General features: G+C 51.5%; 1 protein-coding gene across 1 annotated transcript in view; it reads right to left on the bottom strand.

The window, feature by feature from the left end:
- Positions 1–479: 479 nt before the first annotated feature.
- Slco2b1 (solute carrier organic anion transporter family member 2B1) overlaps positions 480–17,501 on the bottom strand; it is a 45,897-nt gene continuing 28,875 nt past the window's right edge. The window contains 8 exon segments of the mRNA XM_052712203.1: positions 480–2,364; positions 3,274–3,394; positions 3,710–3,774; positions 5,074–5,237; positions 7,411–7,576; positions 9,589–9,946; positions 13,558–13,585; positions 13,588–13,653. Of these exon segments, the coding sequence (XP_052568163.1) occupies positions 2,226–2,364; positions 3,274–3,394; positions 3,710–3,774; positions 5,074–5,237; positions 7,411–7,576; positions 9,589–9,946; positions 13,558–13,585; positions 13,588–13,653 (1,107 nt within the window). The 3' untranslated portion in view covers positions 480–2,225.

Here is a 17,501-nt window from a genome sequence, read left to right as displayed (position 1 = left end):
TTATTCTGCGTTCTTTCTTTCATAAAGAGAACTCTTTTGAGTTGTGATAGCTTCGATTTCCACAAATCTGGACCCAGCTCTGACCCCACCATTATTTATGTGTGTGTGTGTGTGTGTGTGTGTGTGTGTGTGTGTGTGTGTGTGTATGTATGTATGTGCATACATATATAATCATATAATTATATATGTATTATTGTAGCCCCAAGCACCTCACTTAACCTTTCTGAGGCAATTTCTCTTCTTACTATGGAAACAAGTAAGGACTTGGACAGCCTTGTGATCGTATTCCATTTTTGAAACCATTGCTAGAGGAAATAAACCAGTCAAAGGAAAAATTAGACCAGAATATAAAGAGAAAACACAATGCAAAATGCCAGAGTGAATAAACTCGGTGAGGTCGAAATCTAAGTAACTGGAAGCGACGCGGTTGACGCAAACCTCTAATGCAGTTTAGAAGGATAAATTCTTGTCTTGGAAGAGGCATTATGCAAAGGCAAATTTAATAATAAGCTGTATGTATACAGCCAGGTTGTTCCTGTACAACCTGGGGAGCAGGAGAAAAGACAGAATGAAGACCTGCTAACAGCCTTGTGTTGGTGGAAGGGACTTCAAAATTCTTGGCACTGATTAGTGTAGGCTCAGGTATTGGTTAAACATTCAACTGTAGGATAGAATAATGATTAGGCTCTTTGTCTTTCTCTCCTCCTCCTCCTCCTCCTCCTCCTCCTCCTCCTCCTCCTCCTTTTTTCCTCTTCCTCCTCCTCTTCTCCTCTTTCCTTCTTCTCTTTATTCCTTTTGGATTTTTTTGAGATACTCTCATGTAGCCCAGGTTAGACTCAAACTCACTATGTAGCTGAGATAGGCCTTGAATTCCTGATCTTGTCCCCCAGTGCTGGGTCACAGGCATGTGCCACCATTCCTGACAGAATTGAGGGCTTCCATATCCCCTTCTTCTGCACTGGAGACAAGTACCTTGTCCCTTCACTGAGAGCTAGGCACACAGAGTAGGGAGACAGCTGCTGGCCCCTTCTCCCCTCTCCTTGTGGCCACGTGTGTGTGTGTGTGTGTGTGTGTGTGTGTGTGTGTATGTGTGTGTGTGTGTGTGTGTGTGTGTGTGTGTGTGTGTGTGCTATCAACAGACTGGCCTGGGAGCACAACAGGGCTTGCTCTTCTGCTGCCTTGAAGCAACTAGGCCAGATAAGACTGGCCAGAAAACCAGACAAGGCCTGACTTGGGAAAGAATTGGGGATTCCAGAGAGTCTGACCAAGAGTGCTGTACCATAGCTCGTTGTACAGAGCTGGGCTTTGCTCACACTGATCCAGGGATTTTTAGAGAACGGGTCAACCCAACTTGGTTATTACAGAATCAGGTATTAGCTACAAAGATCCAGAGATATGGCCTAGGATTCTATTCCCAAGAGCCACAGTGACTTTGGTGGCCCTTGGTCAAATGTGTGAGATTCTGACAACACACATTTAGTAGGAGAAACTCCAAATATAAACTGGTCTCTGAAGTTACAAGACCTCTAAAGAAAAGGATAGATCTCCCTTTCCCCAAATGTGGCTCCCTGAGGACAAAAGCTGAGACATTCTGGGTCAGAGAGCCCCTCTTCCACCCCAGCTAAGTAAGGCTCCTGTGCACACACCTCATCAAATATGGTATCCTCCTCCTTCCTGCTTTTGGGACTCGCCTTAATCTTGTCTCTGAACTCTGCCTCCAGGGGGCGCCAAATAGACATTGCTTGAAGACAGCCTGGACTTGGATAGGAGGCCTTCACAGATGTGCACAGCTGGAGCCTGTGAGTTGAAATCCTTGGAGAGGGTCTCCATGAGTGACAGAGCTGGGCTGAGGCTCTGTGTGGAGTACAGCATGGTCTATCCTGGAATCGGGGGTGGGGGATGGGTGGGACAGAGATGCGGTACAGTTCCTCCCCACCAACAAAGCTTGGTTCCAGGTTGGTCATCTGGCTGGAATAAGGACAACCCTCTTGCTTGAGACATGACCAACCCAACAGCTCCTTGGTTCCAAAGAGCAAGCAAAGCCAGAAGCTTGTTCAAAGTCACTTCACAGTTTCGTGGAGGAACCAGAGTTGGAACATGGTACTTCTGACACCCCATCTTGGGCAAAAGGTTCAGAAGATACAAGGTTTTGGTTGCCATGCCTGGCCTGGTGGGACTGGGACTGTTGACCTGGAATCCTTGGGTTTCTTCTGTGGTCCTGATGCTTACAGTTGCTGCTGTAGGTCAGAGTTCTTCACAGTGGCCTTGACGCCGGCCTCTTTTTTCTGTTGCCTCAAGATGGCCACAACTAAGGCAAAGCACACCAGGGATCCACTTTTGAAGAATAACTGGAGGCCTATGAATCTGGGGGAAGAAGGAGGAACCTTGAACTCAGGAGCCCACTCTTCAGGAACTGGCTTTAGCTTCAGGGTGGGCATGGTAGAGTTAGTAGACATGGTATAGAGACATTGAGGTCTGGGGACAGGGGAAGCTCTGCAGGGACCCTGGGTGCGTGGGGGAGAGACTAAATATCCCTCTCACTCTGTTACTGATGGATGTATGACCCAGGCTAGGCCTCTTCTACTCGACTCTTAAAGGCCCCTGTTTGGCAAAGCCTCCCTAGACTGTCCCAGCCTGCAGGAACTGAGTCCTGTAGCTCAGAGCTAGAGGTGACCACTCCCTGGCTGGCTCTGGCCTGGTTGCAAGTTCTTCCACATCCACTCAGCCTACGATATCCATGTCTTTGGGCTTCTCTGAGCCCTCCATTGTACAGATAGAAAGACTGAGCTCCTGGGGGAGGGGTTAGGGCTCTCTCCCCTAGGTTCCAGCGACTCTCCTGACTGACAGCTTAGAGATGGCTTGGTCATCAGAGCCCAGGGCCTCTTACTTTAGCTTTACATTTTCCTCACGCATACTAAGGAGAGCTATCCAGGTGTAGTAGCTCATGTGAGAAATCCCAGCACTTGAAATGATGAAGCAGGAGGATTGTCATAAGTTCAAGGTCAGCCTGGCTGACCTAGTGAGTTCAAGAATAGCCTGGGCATAGAATGAGGTCTTGACTCAAAAAAACAAAACAAAACAATCCAGGGTTTAGTGGCACATGCCTGTAATCCCAACACTTAGGAGGCAGAGGCAGAAAGATTAGGAATTCAAGGCCAGCTTCAGTTACATTGGGAGATCCAGACCAGGTGTGTGTGAGATCTCTCTTAGAGGTAGTCTCTGGTTTGGAGGATGGGTGTGCCCTGACATGGACCTTCCAGTCCTCATACTTACCGGTGTCGGAGCAGGTCATGGTCATAGTAGCGGCAGACGGCTCGTCGCCCACAGCTCAGGGCCCAGTGCACACAGGTGGTATCGATGGCACTTCCATGGATCACAGGGCTGGGCATCCAGGCTAGGGAAGGAGAGGCTCAGGGGGCGCAGAGGGTCACCATGCCCCAGTCCCCCACCCTCGGCACATGCAAGCCACAAGTCTCTTGGCCCAGAAGTCTCTGGCCTCCAGCCACCCTTTAGCTTGTATCTAGAGGGAGCCCTCCATCAGGCTTGGTGCAGCCAAGGCACATCACCTCCAAAGACATGGTCAGGTCTTGTTACCCCACGCACTTGGAGGCCCTAAGGTCCCACTCTGGCCTGTGTTTTCCAGGTGTGGCACACAGCAGACATCTGGATGCCCATCACCACCACCAAGGTCCCCGGGCAGGCTCTTTACCCAATACTCTCAGGAGCATGAACTGCATCCCTACTGCCAGGATCTTATCTTCTTTCTTCACTCCCCTACCAAGAAAGACATGGTTGTGTGAGGATAGACCCAGACTCAGTCCCAGCACCAGACAGCAGCAGGTTTCCATAGGTGGGTTCCACCTGCCATGCCAATCTCCCCGCTAGGCTGAAGGTCAGGGGTGTCGGGGAGGCCCAGAGCCTACACCTGTTACCCCTCAACCTACAGAGTCCAGTTCCCTGCATCCTAGGCCCATATACCAACTGCCAGGCTCACAGACACCACTGTAGTCACCCCCATCCCGTAGTCCCGCTGGAGAGAGCCGGTACTGGGACAGCTATGCACCAGGTCCAGTTTTCCCAGCGCCATATCCCTGTGGCCAGGGATAGCCAGCAGTGACTGGCTTCTAAACAGTGCCCACAGCTGGCACTTAGGGGTGCTCCCTATAACTCAGGGATTCTGCACTCAGCTCACTTCACCCCAGGAGGTGGGCATGTCACCAACCCTATTCTGCAGATAAAGAGATTGTTGAGCCAGGACTCAAGTCACCACAGCCTGAACTTTCAACTCTCTGTAGACATCTGCTCCTCACTATGTAGCCCAGGCAGACCTTGAACTCACAGAGATCCACCTGCCTCTGCCTCCTGAGCCCTGGGATTAAAGGCATGTGCCACCACATTCGGTACCTAATATTCCTTTCTAATCTCTTAGACTGTCGTTAGCAAGCAGAAAATTTCCAGCAGAGTGACAACAGAATTATCTTGCTCTCGGGTCTCCTTGTCCCAGCCCCTACCCAAGGACTACCTTAGATGACCATTTGCTAGGCCCATTGGTACTCTCAGGACAAGGGACAGAAGATCTTAGAAGCAGCACCCTGTAGGTCCTGGGTCCACAGCAGGCCCTCATTACATGCTCAGAGCCTTGAGGGGTGTGCAGGACCAGCCCACAGATATTCCGTTGGTTTCCTAGACATTTCTGTGTCCATCCATTGCAAGATTCCGTTGGTTTCCTAGACATTCCTGTGTCCATCCACCTCTTCTTCACAGGGTTCCCCACTCCCCAACCCAGGGAGGTCAGGTCAGTGCCTGAGACCTCCCCTACCCTTGGGCAAGGAAGCATCTAGGCCATAAAAGTAGCCCCAGATTCTGAACTTCTCTAACCCTAGGCTCCTTGTCTGCAAGGTGGGAGAGAAAGCTTCATGTCCTCAGGCTGCCAGGGGACTAAGGAGAGAACAGGGAGGAGGTGGCTAGGACACTTGAGCGGCCTCATTCTTTCAACTCTTCCCTTGAACGTCCCATCCTGGCTGTGGTGAACGGCTTCCGGGTACCCACCCACCCTGCCTGCTCTCCTGTCACCTTAGGATGAGCATGAAGGAAGGTGTGTAGGTGATGCTGGCCACTGTCGCTCCCACGCTGATGAGAAGAATGAAGGGCAGCACCAGGTGGCTGCAGGCTGAATCACAGGAACCTGCGGGCACGGTGCCATCCCCTGCCACACAGCTGCAGTTGGTATAGAAAACCTGGAGTGAGGAGAAGGAGGAGGAGTCAGACCTTCAGGAGCCTCCAAGGGCAGCAGCTGGCCAAGGGCCTCAGGCCTGGGGAGCTACCAAGTGTCTACAGCCAGCAGGGCAGAGCTGGCTGGAGTCCCGGACTCTGACATCAGTTGATCTGTGATCACTTGAGTCTAGAGAGGTGCCTGGAGGCAGACTGACTGTGCTTAGACTGGGCACAGCTGTGAGGCAGAGAGACTGTCCCTAGGCGAGCCCTGGTGTGTTTGATGGCAGCCTGCAGAACCTCCAGCCGGGGATAAGCTAGGAAGTGGTCTGGCCACCAGTTGCCACTTTGGTGCCTGTAAAGAGCAAGGCTGGGGCTTCTTTTTCTTTTTCCTTTCCTATTGGTCAGGGTGTCTACGTGTTTGCTTACTTGTGTGTGTGTGTGTGTGTGTGTGTGTGTATGTGTATGTGAGTGTAGGTACCCATGGAGACCAGAAGAGGGTGTCAGATCCTCTGGAGAGGAATTACAGATGCTTGTAAACTGTGGGTCATGGATGCTGGGGACTGAACTCGGGTCCCCTGCAAGAGCAATACACTTTTAACCATGGAACTATCTTTCAACACCAGGGCAGACCTTGACAGAGGGACCACAGTTACTACGGACCAGGTCAAGTGTGCAGGGATTGGTCCCGTTACTCCTCAAAGGTGGTACTTCTGCCTAGGGTACCTGGGTCTCCTACTGCTTACTACAGAAACCTCGGATATTTCCTAGTATGGAAAGGGCTGAGAAACCCAAGGTGTTATCTAGGAGCCTTGGAAGGATCTGAGCTCAGTGGCTCCTGGGACAGAATGGATGAGCAAGCAGAAGATCCCATCGTCAGGGTACACGGGGAAAGAATTTTAAGGCGGAGTTATTTAGGGGATAGACTTGATGAAAGGTGAGAGGTGAGATGGCAGAGGAAGGACCCTGGGGCTTGGATCGCTGCCCATCCCAGATGCCCGCCTATTGCCATGCAGAGCTGAGAGATATGACCAGGCTGTACTGCCAGTACCCTAAACCCTCACCACTTCACATTACCAAAAAGTGGCCTTTGGGCTTCAGTTACATGCCAAGTGATGCACTGGGCTGAGACACCCTGGAGCCAGGTAGTGCAGAAACATGCCAAAGCAGGGTACTGGCATGGTAGCGCCCACACTGCTCCTTTCCTGGGAAGACAGCTGGGATGGGCACCAAGGCTGGGCACTTTGCCTTCTAGATTCTTTCCCAGGCTTCCCTCCTAGGCATCAATGTCCATGGTGGGAAGTTCTCACGGATGTCTCAGTCTTTCCCACAGGGCTGATTTCACCTTATAAGGTGGAGATCAAGTTGGTGTCTACCTTCCCCCATCTCACCTGAGTGCACCCCGGCTAGACCAGCCCATCCCAGACCCCCGGGTGCTTGGGTTGAACCAAGGACATACACATGGCAAGAGATAATCAACGGCTGGAAAGCTGCCCCTGAGTGCTGACCCTCCTCTACGTCCAGACCCCCACCTCTGGAGCCAGTGCAGGTTGGGCTGATTCTAGTCCCTGCTCAGATAGAAGACCCTGGGTACTGCCTGGTCCTCTCCCAGGCCTTCACTTCCTATCTGTACAATGGGCAGACTAAGTGCTTAACATCTCTTAGGCACTGTGGCTCCTTGCTTCCTTGTTAGTGAGCTCACCCAGGTAAGCCATTCAGTGCAGGGCCTGGGGTCCAGGAAGCTCACGCTCACTGTGTGTTCTTTAAATCTCTTCTTAGGCTGTTACCCCTGCCTAGAAAGCCCTCCCTTCCCAAGTCCTTGCTTGTCTAATGACCCTGGAAGATCTGTCACAGATGCTGCTTCTTTTGGAGTCCTCTGGGACCCTCCCAGGTGGACTGTGTCCCCTCTACTCTTGTATGCACTGGTAGGGACCATTTCTGCCCACCTGCAGTCTGAAATTCCTGTGGGTCATTTCCTTGAGCAGACGAGCAGCTGGGAGCCAGCTGTGGCTCCCTTCCCTGGGCCCTGGCTGGCAATGAAACTTACTGGGAGAATGATGCCCTGTGTCTGCCGAAGCAGAGGAACAAGACAATGACGCAGGGCAGAGAGAGAGAACAGAGAGGGGCAGAATGATAGGCAGCCCAGACTAGGAGGGGGAGGGGCCTGGAGGCAGAGGTTATGTGGGAGGCTGGCCTTACCTGGCTTTTGCCCACAGCCTCCTGGACCACATGACCTGTGCAGCCTGCATGGCAGGGTGTGGTGTACTCCACGTGGGCACTGGTGTCGCAAACAGGGTTAAAGCCATCTGATTGGCAGGAACAGGGCTCTGCGCAGCCAGGAAACAGGCTTGGCTCGGGCTGAGCACTAGAGAGAGAAGGCAAATGTGTTTAGCCTGGCTCTCCTCTCTCAGGGCGCTCTCTGCAGCCTGGCTCCTACTCTGAGAGCAGTGGCCAGAGATTTCAGCTGCAGCTTTTCCCTGAGGGAGAAACAGTGAAACTTGGGGGACTTTCTAATGGGGGTGGGTGGAGTGAGGAGTCTGGGCCAGAGCCTGCAGCGCGCCCTTCCAACCCTGGATTCTACATGTCTGGAAGCTTCTGCAAATATCCCTGTGCTTGGACGGAACACAAGAGAAATTCCTCCCAGAAGTGAGTGTCAGATAAAGGGGCCATTCTCTCTACGCGCTGAATTGCTGCCTTGTCTCAGCAAAGCACAGCTGTGATGGGGCCCCAGCGAGGAGGCCAAGCAGCTGTGGGGTCTCCAACCTGTGCCTGCCTTCCTCTGGGACCTTAATTTCTCTGTTATCTGGGCTGGGGCTCCTTTCTCAGTCACCCTCCTGAAGTCTCATGACCTCTGTGTTCATTCTCCTGTCCTGCTCACTGAGTCAGGGGCCCCCACCAGAGCACCTACTTCCTCCAAGATCCTGGAAGTGCTCGCGCCCTAGCTGGAGAACTGAGGGTGAACAGAGGCAGGAGCCCAGAGAGGCAGAGGTGGAAGGGGTGAGCACCCTGGGTGGGGGCAGGGGATGACTTTGGGACATAGGCTGTAACCTGGCCTCATGCTAGGAGGAAACACAGCACCCTTGCCAGGTGACATTGTATCATCAGTAAATGTAATGACAGAACCCATCATAGAGATCACATGGGACTCAACAGAATAGTGGAGGGAAAATCAATTGGCCTCAGCAGCTTTGGTGAATTAGAACCCAGGACTCATGAATTAACTTATAATCAGTGAAGTAGAGCCCAGGACCTATGAATTAACTTATAAGGACTTTGGTGAGAATATGAGTGAAATGCCATGTCAGAGCTGAGGGGGAGGAGGAGGAGGAGGAGGAGGAGGAGGAGGAGGAGGAGGAAGAAAACACACAGTCAGGCAGCATGGTCTGAGACCAATTGAGTGAGCTAGTTCCTGTACAACTAGCATCACGGACATCTGTCCAGAGCCAAGGTCTCTTACACACCCAGCAGGCCCAAGGCTTCCCTTGTATGTTTCATTGGGTCCCCGTGAGATCTCTATAATGGGTTCTACCATTGTTCTATCGCTTTCCCCATTGACTCGTAAAAACTGATGGTAAGATACCCATTGGCTTTTCACTTGAAACATCATTGGGAGGATCTGGTCCTTGCTCAGACTTGGGGCTTCCTGAGGGCCCAGCTGCAGGGCCTAGGACACCATCCATATATGGAAGGCCCTACTCCAGAGAGCCTGTTTGGGAAAAGGAGAGAGGGAGGAGAAGGAAGGGAGCCAAGTGATAAGAGTGGGACCCAAGGTTTCTCGGCCCCAAGTCCACCATCATGTGTAGGAGCCCAGGAGAGGGAACCTGGCCCTTGAGCAAGGGAGGCTGTGCCAAGGAGGAAGAAGATGGGGAATTCTCGCTGGGTGCTGGGCCAAGCTAAACTTACAACAACTTCCAGGGAACATGAGGTCATCTAGGAAGAGGCAGGGTTTCTTAACCTCTTCTGCCTCCTTGAGAAGGACTGCCCAGCTCCCTGCTCATCCCTTCTCCAAGGCATGGAGCTTGTCGTTCTTGGGCAGATGTAACCTCAGCTGGGAGCAAAAGCCTCCCTCAGGCTATGCTGGGTCCTACCTCCTATGCATGGCCTTTATCCCACTTCTGCTGGTCCATAGGTCTCCCTGGGAATGCCATCCCACAGGTGGCTGCACCCTGACTCAACCTCTGGCCCTTCTCCTGCCCCTGATGTTCCCTCCATGCCTCTTCTACGGCATTGGATGCCATCCAGTGACTTGCTTGTACCTGAGCCCAAGGAGGGACATGCACAGAGCTCTGCAGGCATTGGGAGGAGACAGTGCCCCAGGGGAGGCGAGAGGGGTAGGTGGTTCACTGACCTACCCTCACCCTGCAAGTGCCTACTCACCCCAGGTCCCGGGTGATGCCGGCAATATGGTGAGTAGAACAGCCAATGAAGAAGAGTGGCAAGCTGAGCAGCAGACACAACAGCGACCCCAGCAGGCAGAGGACACTGCACTGCATGGGGTTCAGGTGGAGGCGCTTGACTAAGACACCTCCCACCACCATGCCCACAATGGACAAGGGGATAGTGAGGCAGCCGAGGAGCAGGTTGGCGAAGGAGGCTGTGATGGAAAACTGGCGCTCCAGGACCTTCGGCAGGAAGGTGGCCATGCCTGCCACCATGGATGAGGTGCACACCTGGGACAGGACTACCAGCAAGAAGATGGGGTGGCGCAGTGTCCGCAGCAGCACCCTGGGGAAGACTGTGGGGACAAGTGGGAAGGAGGTCAGCATGGGCAGCCAGCCACACCCTCAGTGTCTGTCCACCCCACCGCTTCTGTTCCTTTCTGCTTCTCCCATTCCATTATTCCATTTCTTTCTAGTGCATCCCAGGCTATCCTGGTACATTTGACTCCTTCCTATCCTGCTCCAGTTTTGAAATTCTCCCCATGTCTTCCAGTTCATTGAGTTACATGGGAGTTTATTTGACGCGTTTATTTCCGTTCAGTTCTGTTGGAGTCGATACAGTTCCATTTCATTGAGTCTATTTCGTTCACCCACATCTCATTTCAGGTTTTTTTCCATTTCTGTCGAAGTATTCTCCTGCGCCCCCACCCCCACCAGGCCCCTTCCATCTTGTCCTGGTCTTTCCATGCCAACCTGGGCTTGAGATCCCCCTTCTTTGTCCTCGACCCAGGTGCCCACTGCTGCCCTGACGCCTCACAGCGAGTGTGTGTCTCCCGAGAGCACTGTACCCCACGGTCACACATTTTATTCCTTTAGCTTTTCACTGTCGCCTTAACCCCCCCCCCCCCCCCCCCCCCCCCCCGTTTTACTTCAGAGTAGAGTCATTCTTAGGGTATCAGTTGCTTCATCTCTAGAGCCCAGGGCACGCTAGTCATTTTGTAAATACTGTTTAATGAATGAGGACCAGATCAAATGTCCAAATGCCTGGGACAGAATCTCAAGTCTCCAGAGAAAATGAATCCTGGGCAGCCTTGGGCCAGGAGGCTTCCTGGATGTAGGACAGAGTTAGGATGCAGAGAATCGGGGGACTTGGAGAGGTATTCCCAGTAGGGGTGTGGCCAGGACACCAGCCTGGAGACAGGCTGTGGTTATGCTGTTCTGACATGGGGGATCCTGCCTCGGTGCCTCATTCAGGCCGCCCTGCCTGAAAGTGCTAAACCTTTGAGTTCAGAATGGCAGGCAAGTCCCTTTCCTCCTGGGTTCGGTGTCCTGGTGAGTAGGGATGCTCAGGAGTGTCCAAGGACACTTTCTGTCCTGACTCATGGGGTTCTCCACTGTTAGACATAAGGTGTAGGGAAGAGGGAAAGAGAAACCAGGGTGTGCTGGTACAGACAGACAAAGCCGCGGAGGTCATGTGAGAGGACCTTCTTTCTATTCCTGCCAGACCAGAGCCTTGGTCCCTGAGTTATAGGAGACATGGTCTATCAGTCCTCAGAGCACAAAGTGGCCTGGTCCCTGTCCTCATGGGCTGGGCCTGTGTCCTCCAGAGCCAGAAAATGAAGTCAGCCCGGGTGGGGTGAGAGGGGATAGCGCCGTGGATGCATCCTTCTTGAAGTCCCTTGCCACCGTGTGCTCAGCTAGCATCTGGAATGGGGTAGGTGGCCCTAGACTTCCGTCCAGGTAGCTACTGCAGCCCCTCCCCTCCGCCTCTCCGCCTCCCAGTCTCCCTTTCTCCTCCTCTCCTCCTCCTTCCCTCCTTCATGAGTCTCCCGGGGCATCTGAAGTTCCATACGAACCCGAGAGACGTTTCTATCACTTGACCTTCACTGCAGGGTGGGCCCCAGGGAGAGGCAGGGACACACTCAGGTTTGTCCAGAGAGGCCAGGGTACCTCTGGCTCTCTTCACTTCTACCACAGAACCTCTCTCCCTTCTGCCCCTCCCACTCTGTTCCGGTTCTTTCTGGCAGCCTGGCTCCAGAGGGCTCCTCCATTCTGCTCATTCTGCTGTGCTCATCAACACTGTGGACTGTAAGCCCATCCCCCATCTCTCCTCAGCAGCAACAGCCTTCTCCACAAAGGATGGAAAATTCCTGGAGGGCAGGGCCATGTCTTTCCCTTAGCTACCTGAAGGGGAATTCCAGGGCCTGTCTCCCGCACAGAGGCTCAGCTTTCTCTTAAAGACAGGGCTTCCCTCACTCAGCACAAGGTCTCCACAGCAGACATGCCAGGACCTCCCTCAAGGCACTGGCCTTAAACAGAATGAGTGTACACTTGGTTTAGTGCTGTTTCCTGCCTCAGGTCAAAGGCTTCTCCTAACTCCTGGACCATGTTGCTCCCATCAGACGGGGCCCTTCTCTAGCATCCTGGCCAGGTCTCTTCCTTCAGACACCTTCCCCCTTCATTTGCAGGCTGTAAGAGACTGTGTCTCCCCCATTGGGTAACTTCCCCAGCCAGGGATTATCTTCTCCAAGAGTTTCTTTTCCTTCTCCCTCTCCCATGGTGGCAGATGCTCAAAGCCAGGCCCTGGAGTCAGAATGGCCCTGGTAGGGCTTTGCTGTCCAGCGGCCAAGTTGGCTAACCAGCCACAGGGCCTACAGATAGCCCTGTCTCCAGGTCCTAGACGGCTCCTCTAGAAGCTGAACGGTCCAGAGATGAACTGGCCCAGACCAGTTTTAGGGTTTCACTTGTACAACCAGCCCCAGCTGCTCTCTGGGGGAAAGCAGAGCAGTGATCAATATCTTCTTCCATGGTATAGTGTGCTGAGGCCTTCCAGCAGTCAGGGGTGACTGAGATCAACGGTGCAGGTCACTGCTTCTAAGCCCAGCCCCATGGAATTCCGATGTTCGCTTCTCCAGATAACCCAACATCAAATCTTAGAAAACTGGCCAAGAATTGGATCTAATTCTTTCCTGCTCCAAACGTCTTTGGTGAAGGGTGAAGGATCACTTTGGAGAATACCTTCCTAAACCACAGTAGATCCACTTTCTCTTCGGGCATGGATAAGAACAGCAAGGTAGATGTGTTCCTAGGACAGCGCATACCTTACATAGGCAGTTTCCAAACAGTAGGCAGGGCTATCCATGCCCCCCCCCCCCCCACTTCACAGTTTTACTAATCCTTGAGAAAGGCAAAATAAACATCACCAACACAATCTCTACGTGAGGAAACTCAGGTTAGAGCAGAGAAGAACTCACAAGACTGCACACTGACCAGCATCTGGAAGGCCTTACACCAGGCCCTTTTGACTTGCCTGGCACACAGCAGGCATTCAATGTCCACAGGATTGAGTTCTTTAGAGAATGCTGCCTGGTCCCACTGTGGGCTCTGGTACCTGACTGATTGATTTTCTTGTGTCAGGATCAGGGTAGCATGAAGTTTCTGTCAGTAAGTCTATTTCTTACTGTACTGGGAAATTGTCCCGGGAAACCAAGGGCCCACAGAGAAGCAAGGACAAAGAACCAAGAAACCAGGTCCCTGACTTTGTACTCATGCCACAGCCTGGAGACTGATGAGCATTTGTTCAAGGCTTCCTGCTCACAGGCTTAGAGGAAAGTGGGTGATGGGCAAAGACAGGCCAGAACTGAGACAGAAGCCCCCAAGGATGCTAAGAGCCCAGAGGATGGAGGCGTGTAGCCTCATTTCCTGACAGGAGCCAGGCATATCTAGAGAACAGAAGGGCTCTGGAACATCACCTGGAGGGATAAGAAAGACTGTGATGAACATCAGTAAGAAGAGATGCTCTGGCAGAGAGGGGTACATGACCACCCTTACTAGGAGTGCCTGGGCTCATGAGAGGCCCATAGATGCAGATTAATTAACTAAAGAAGAAACTTTAAGGGGTTGTGTGCAGTATAATCTCAAAGGCACCTCTGGTTTCTCCCCTACATTTTCCCCTGGGCTCACTTACCTTTGATAAACTGGACCACAGTCAAGTCCTGGGGCAATCTGGGGCCAATCCAGCCTCTTTCATTAAGGGTTCATGCTGAGAGGAGAGCTCCTTACCCTGGAAAGACACACAGCCAGGTTCAGTCAAGCTGGATGCAGGAGGACCCTGTTCAGAGAGGGCAGGGGATGGGCGAGGGAGTTCTTGTGCCTCGCCAGGAGCACAGGCTACCCACTACTCCGTTGGTTCTTGGCCCTCTAGGTACTCAACAGGAAGACTTGAAAGACTGAATGACACTCTTGTGGTTAAACTGTAACATGTCACCTTAACATGCCAAATTAAACATGGTGCTGGTGACAGTCATTACCACAGCCAGGACTACCATCAGTCCTGACAGCCCTATGCATTTCAGCACCATCTTCACAACCAGTTAGGTGGCCAATTTGCTCACGATGATATATCATAATACGGTCATCACCGACTCGGTCTAAGCCCCAGGATACCTCCGACATTATTGTTGTTGCCTGTGCCTTCAGAATCACTGCCAAGGTTGTGATTATAATATCATCACCCTTGTCTTTAATCATCTCCATCGGTGTCACCATCACCAACCTCATCTCTATCACCAAATGACTAATGCCACCAAAAGGGACATCTCAGCTCACAGTCTTATCACCACTGCAGTCACCAATAACATTTCCCTTATTGACATCATTATCAACATCACTGACACTATGTGATGACTAATCTTGTTTATCAACTCGACACACCTAAGAGCCTCAACTGAAGAAATGTCTTTATCTGATTGGCCTATGGACATGTGTGTGGGTCATTTTCTTGACTGCCAATTGATGTAGGAGGGACCAGCCCATGGTAGGCGGGATGATCCTTTGGCAAGTGGGCCTGGGCTGCAATAAGAAAGTAGTTGATCTTGAGCCTGGAAGAAAGCCCCAGGAGTAGCGTTCCTCCATGAGATCTGCTTCAAGAACTTCCCCTATTGGAACTGCCCTCCCTGAGTTTCTGCTCTGACTTCCCTCAAGGATGGACTGTAACCCATGAGATGAAATAAACCCTTTCCTTTCCAAGTTGCTTTTGTTTGAGGGGTTTATCCCAGCAACAGGAAATTAAATTGGAACATACCACCAAGTTTATTTATCCTAGTGAAGGGTCCAGGAATATAGAAATATAAAATTGTAAACCTAAAATAAGATAAAATAAAAGCTGACAGTCATCAGCTCTAAAGTTTAACTTCTAACTAACAATGGCTCTCTGCTTTCCAGCCAGCTCCTCTGTCAACAGCCAGGGGTTAACTTTTAATGATAACTCCCATGCATCGGATAGCCAACAACTGCCTGGACCAAAGTTAACTTTTAATAGTTGTTTCTATGTGACTCCTAGCATGCATCCCACGTCTGATGCTTACCTTTGCTATAAAAGGGGGCTTGAAACCCGCCCCCTCTGCCACAGCTTCAGAATCCTGACTCTGACTGTGGTCCCAGTGAACTGGTAAGCTTCTGTGCCCCGTGGTGATTTTGTTTTAAATAAAGTTTGCTTCTGGTTTAGTAGACTTTGGTGGTCTGTCCCCCATTATTGCGTGACCCCGGACCCAACACCATCACGACTATCATCAATCATCATTGTCACCATCAATCACCCTTACCAACATCTTTGCCACTCTTATCACCTAACATGAAAAGCACCCTATCGTACCCGTGGGTCTGATGTCATTACATTTTTCTGTGCAGCCTGAGGTCAGAGTCAGCAGCCAGCAACATGGGGGGAGAAGACTTTGGCCCAGTGTAAGGAGAAGCCAGTTCTTTGGAACTACGTTTGTGGGTGTAGAGAGATGGATACCTCTTTCTCAATGCATTTATCTAATTTTTTTTTTCTTTTTGAGAAAGAGTCTTTATCTTAGTTAGGGTTTCTATTGCTGTGATGAAACACCATGACCAAAAGGCTTACACTTCCACAGCACCATTCATCATTGAAGGAAGGCAGGACAGGGACTCAAACAGGGCAGGATCCTGGAGGCAGGAGCTGATGCAGAGGCCATGGAGGGGAGCTGCTTACTGGCTTGCTCAGCCTGCTTTTTTATAGAACCCAGGAGACCAGCTCAGGGGTAGAAATACCCACAATGGGCTGGGCCCTTCCCATAAATCACTAATTGAGAAAATGCCTGACAGCTGGATCTTATGGAGGCATTTTCTCAGTTGAGGTTCCCTCCTCTCAGATAACTCTAGCTTATGTCAAGTTGACATAAGACCAGCCAGCACAGCCTCACCATGTAACTCTGACTGGCTTGGAATTTACTTCGTATACCAGGCTGTCCTCAAAATGTGGCCAAGTGATCCTCTTGCTGCTGCTTCTGACAGCTAAGATCTTAGGCATGAGCCACTGTGCCCCGGCTTCCCATCTTTTTCAAGAGAGCCTTATGCTTGCTTCTCCCATTTCAGAACTCCATGGGCCACTTCTATCACAGACCACTTGTTTGAACTCCCCTTCTTGCCCTGCACTGGCTGCCAGAGCCTGACCTGTCCCAGCAGGCAATTCACTCAGATATTAATCTAAGCTTGCCCTCTCCCATGGGTGTTGCCTTTCCATCTTCTGACGTTTTAGCTGGGCACAGCTTGGGTTTCCTGGCCTGGGTTTGGGGGGAAGGGTTGTGGCAGGGCAGAAATCACTAATAGGTTTTGCCATTCTCTCCGTGATGAAGACCAGAAATGAGACCGTGCAGGAAATGAGTGTGAGGCAGGCAACAAGCAAGCTTTAGCTTCTGTAAGTAGCAGGGAGCCATGTACCTCAGAGACCTGGCTCAGAGAAGCAGGCTTCCCAGACTCCTGACACACCAGGATGCTTCTGTTCCAAGCATGCCAAGGGGAACCATATGGGCCAAGGTGGCAGGTGGGCATTGCCATAGTGACCAGGCTTGACTGATGCTTGTCCTTGTGGGTAGAGCTGGGGGTCTCTGCAGTGAGTGGTCACAGTGTGTATTTGCTGTACCTTGGTGGGGGAGCCCTGGGAAAGAGTAAGGCTGATTTTCCGAATGATCTGGGAGACTGGGAACTCAGAATAGAAATTAAATCGGTTTTTATAGAAATGATTTTTGATTTTTTTTTTTTTTTTTTTTTTTGGTTTTTCGAGACAGGGTTTCTCTGTGTAGCTTTGCGCCTTTCCTGGGACTCACTTGGTAGCCCAGGCTGGCCTCGAACTCACAGAGATCCGCCTGGCTCTGCCTCCCGAGTGCTGGGATTAAAGGCGTGCGCCACCACCGCCCGGCTAGAAATGAAATAAATATCAGTTTTACAAACATTTAGGTCTGAGTCAAAACTTGTTCTGGGATTGTGTTGTCCCCTGCTGGACAGGGTTCTGTGTAAGTATGCTTTGCATTTATCTCCCTCTGTTTGAACCGTGGTGTTCATTACAGGGGCCCGAAGCAAAATCACAACTGATAAATCTCCACTGAAAGAGCTGGAGATGGCTCCCAACAGTGCTGTGGCCGGTGCCAAGCTCTTGGAAGAAGAATGGCAAGAGGAGATGTTGTCACACCAGGGGCAGCCCTCAGACTGAGATAGTTTGGAATCCGGCAGTGAATTATGGGCTAGCAGAACTGAGTGAGATGCTAGGAGATGCTAGACCTCAGATGCGTGGACTTGTTCTACCTCCTTGGTACCTGAAGAGAGTCGGGGGTGGGGAGTCCTCTGCTTCTTCACATGTGAGCAAGCATGCTCCAAGAATGGGCATCGTGCAGCTAGAATGTGGTACAGTTAAGACGCGGGGTTTTGTGTTGGGTCCCATTCACCACTGTCCTGGGTTATAGTAGCCTCTGGGCTATAGATTGGACATGCCTGCTAGAGCCACATTATCTAATGCAGCAGCCACCAGTCACATGTGGTAATAAGCACTTAAAATATGGCTAGTCCAACCAGAATATGTCACAAGTATAAAATATATATTGTATTTTCAAGATA

This window comes from Peromyscus californicus, unplaced genomic scaffold, assembly GCF_007827085.1.
Source record: "Peromyscus californicus insignis strain IS unplaced genomic scaffold, ASM782708v3 Scaffold_4__1_contigs__length_199733344, whole genome shotgun sequence".
NCBI lineage: Eukaryota > Metazoa > Chordata > Mammalia > Rodentia > Cricetidae > Peromyscus > Peromyscus californicus.
The sequence above is the reverse complement of the archived record's forward strand: the minus strand, read 5'-3'. Positions and strand labels throughout refer to the sequence as shown.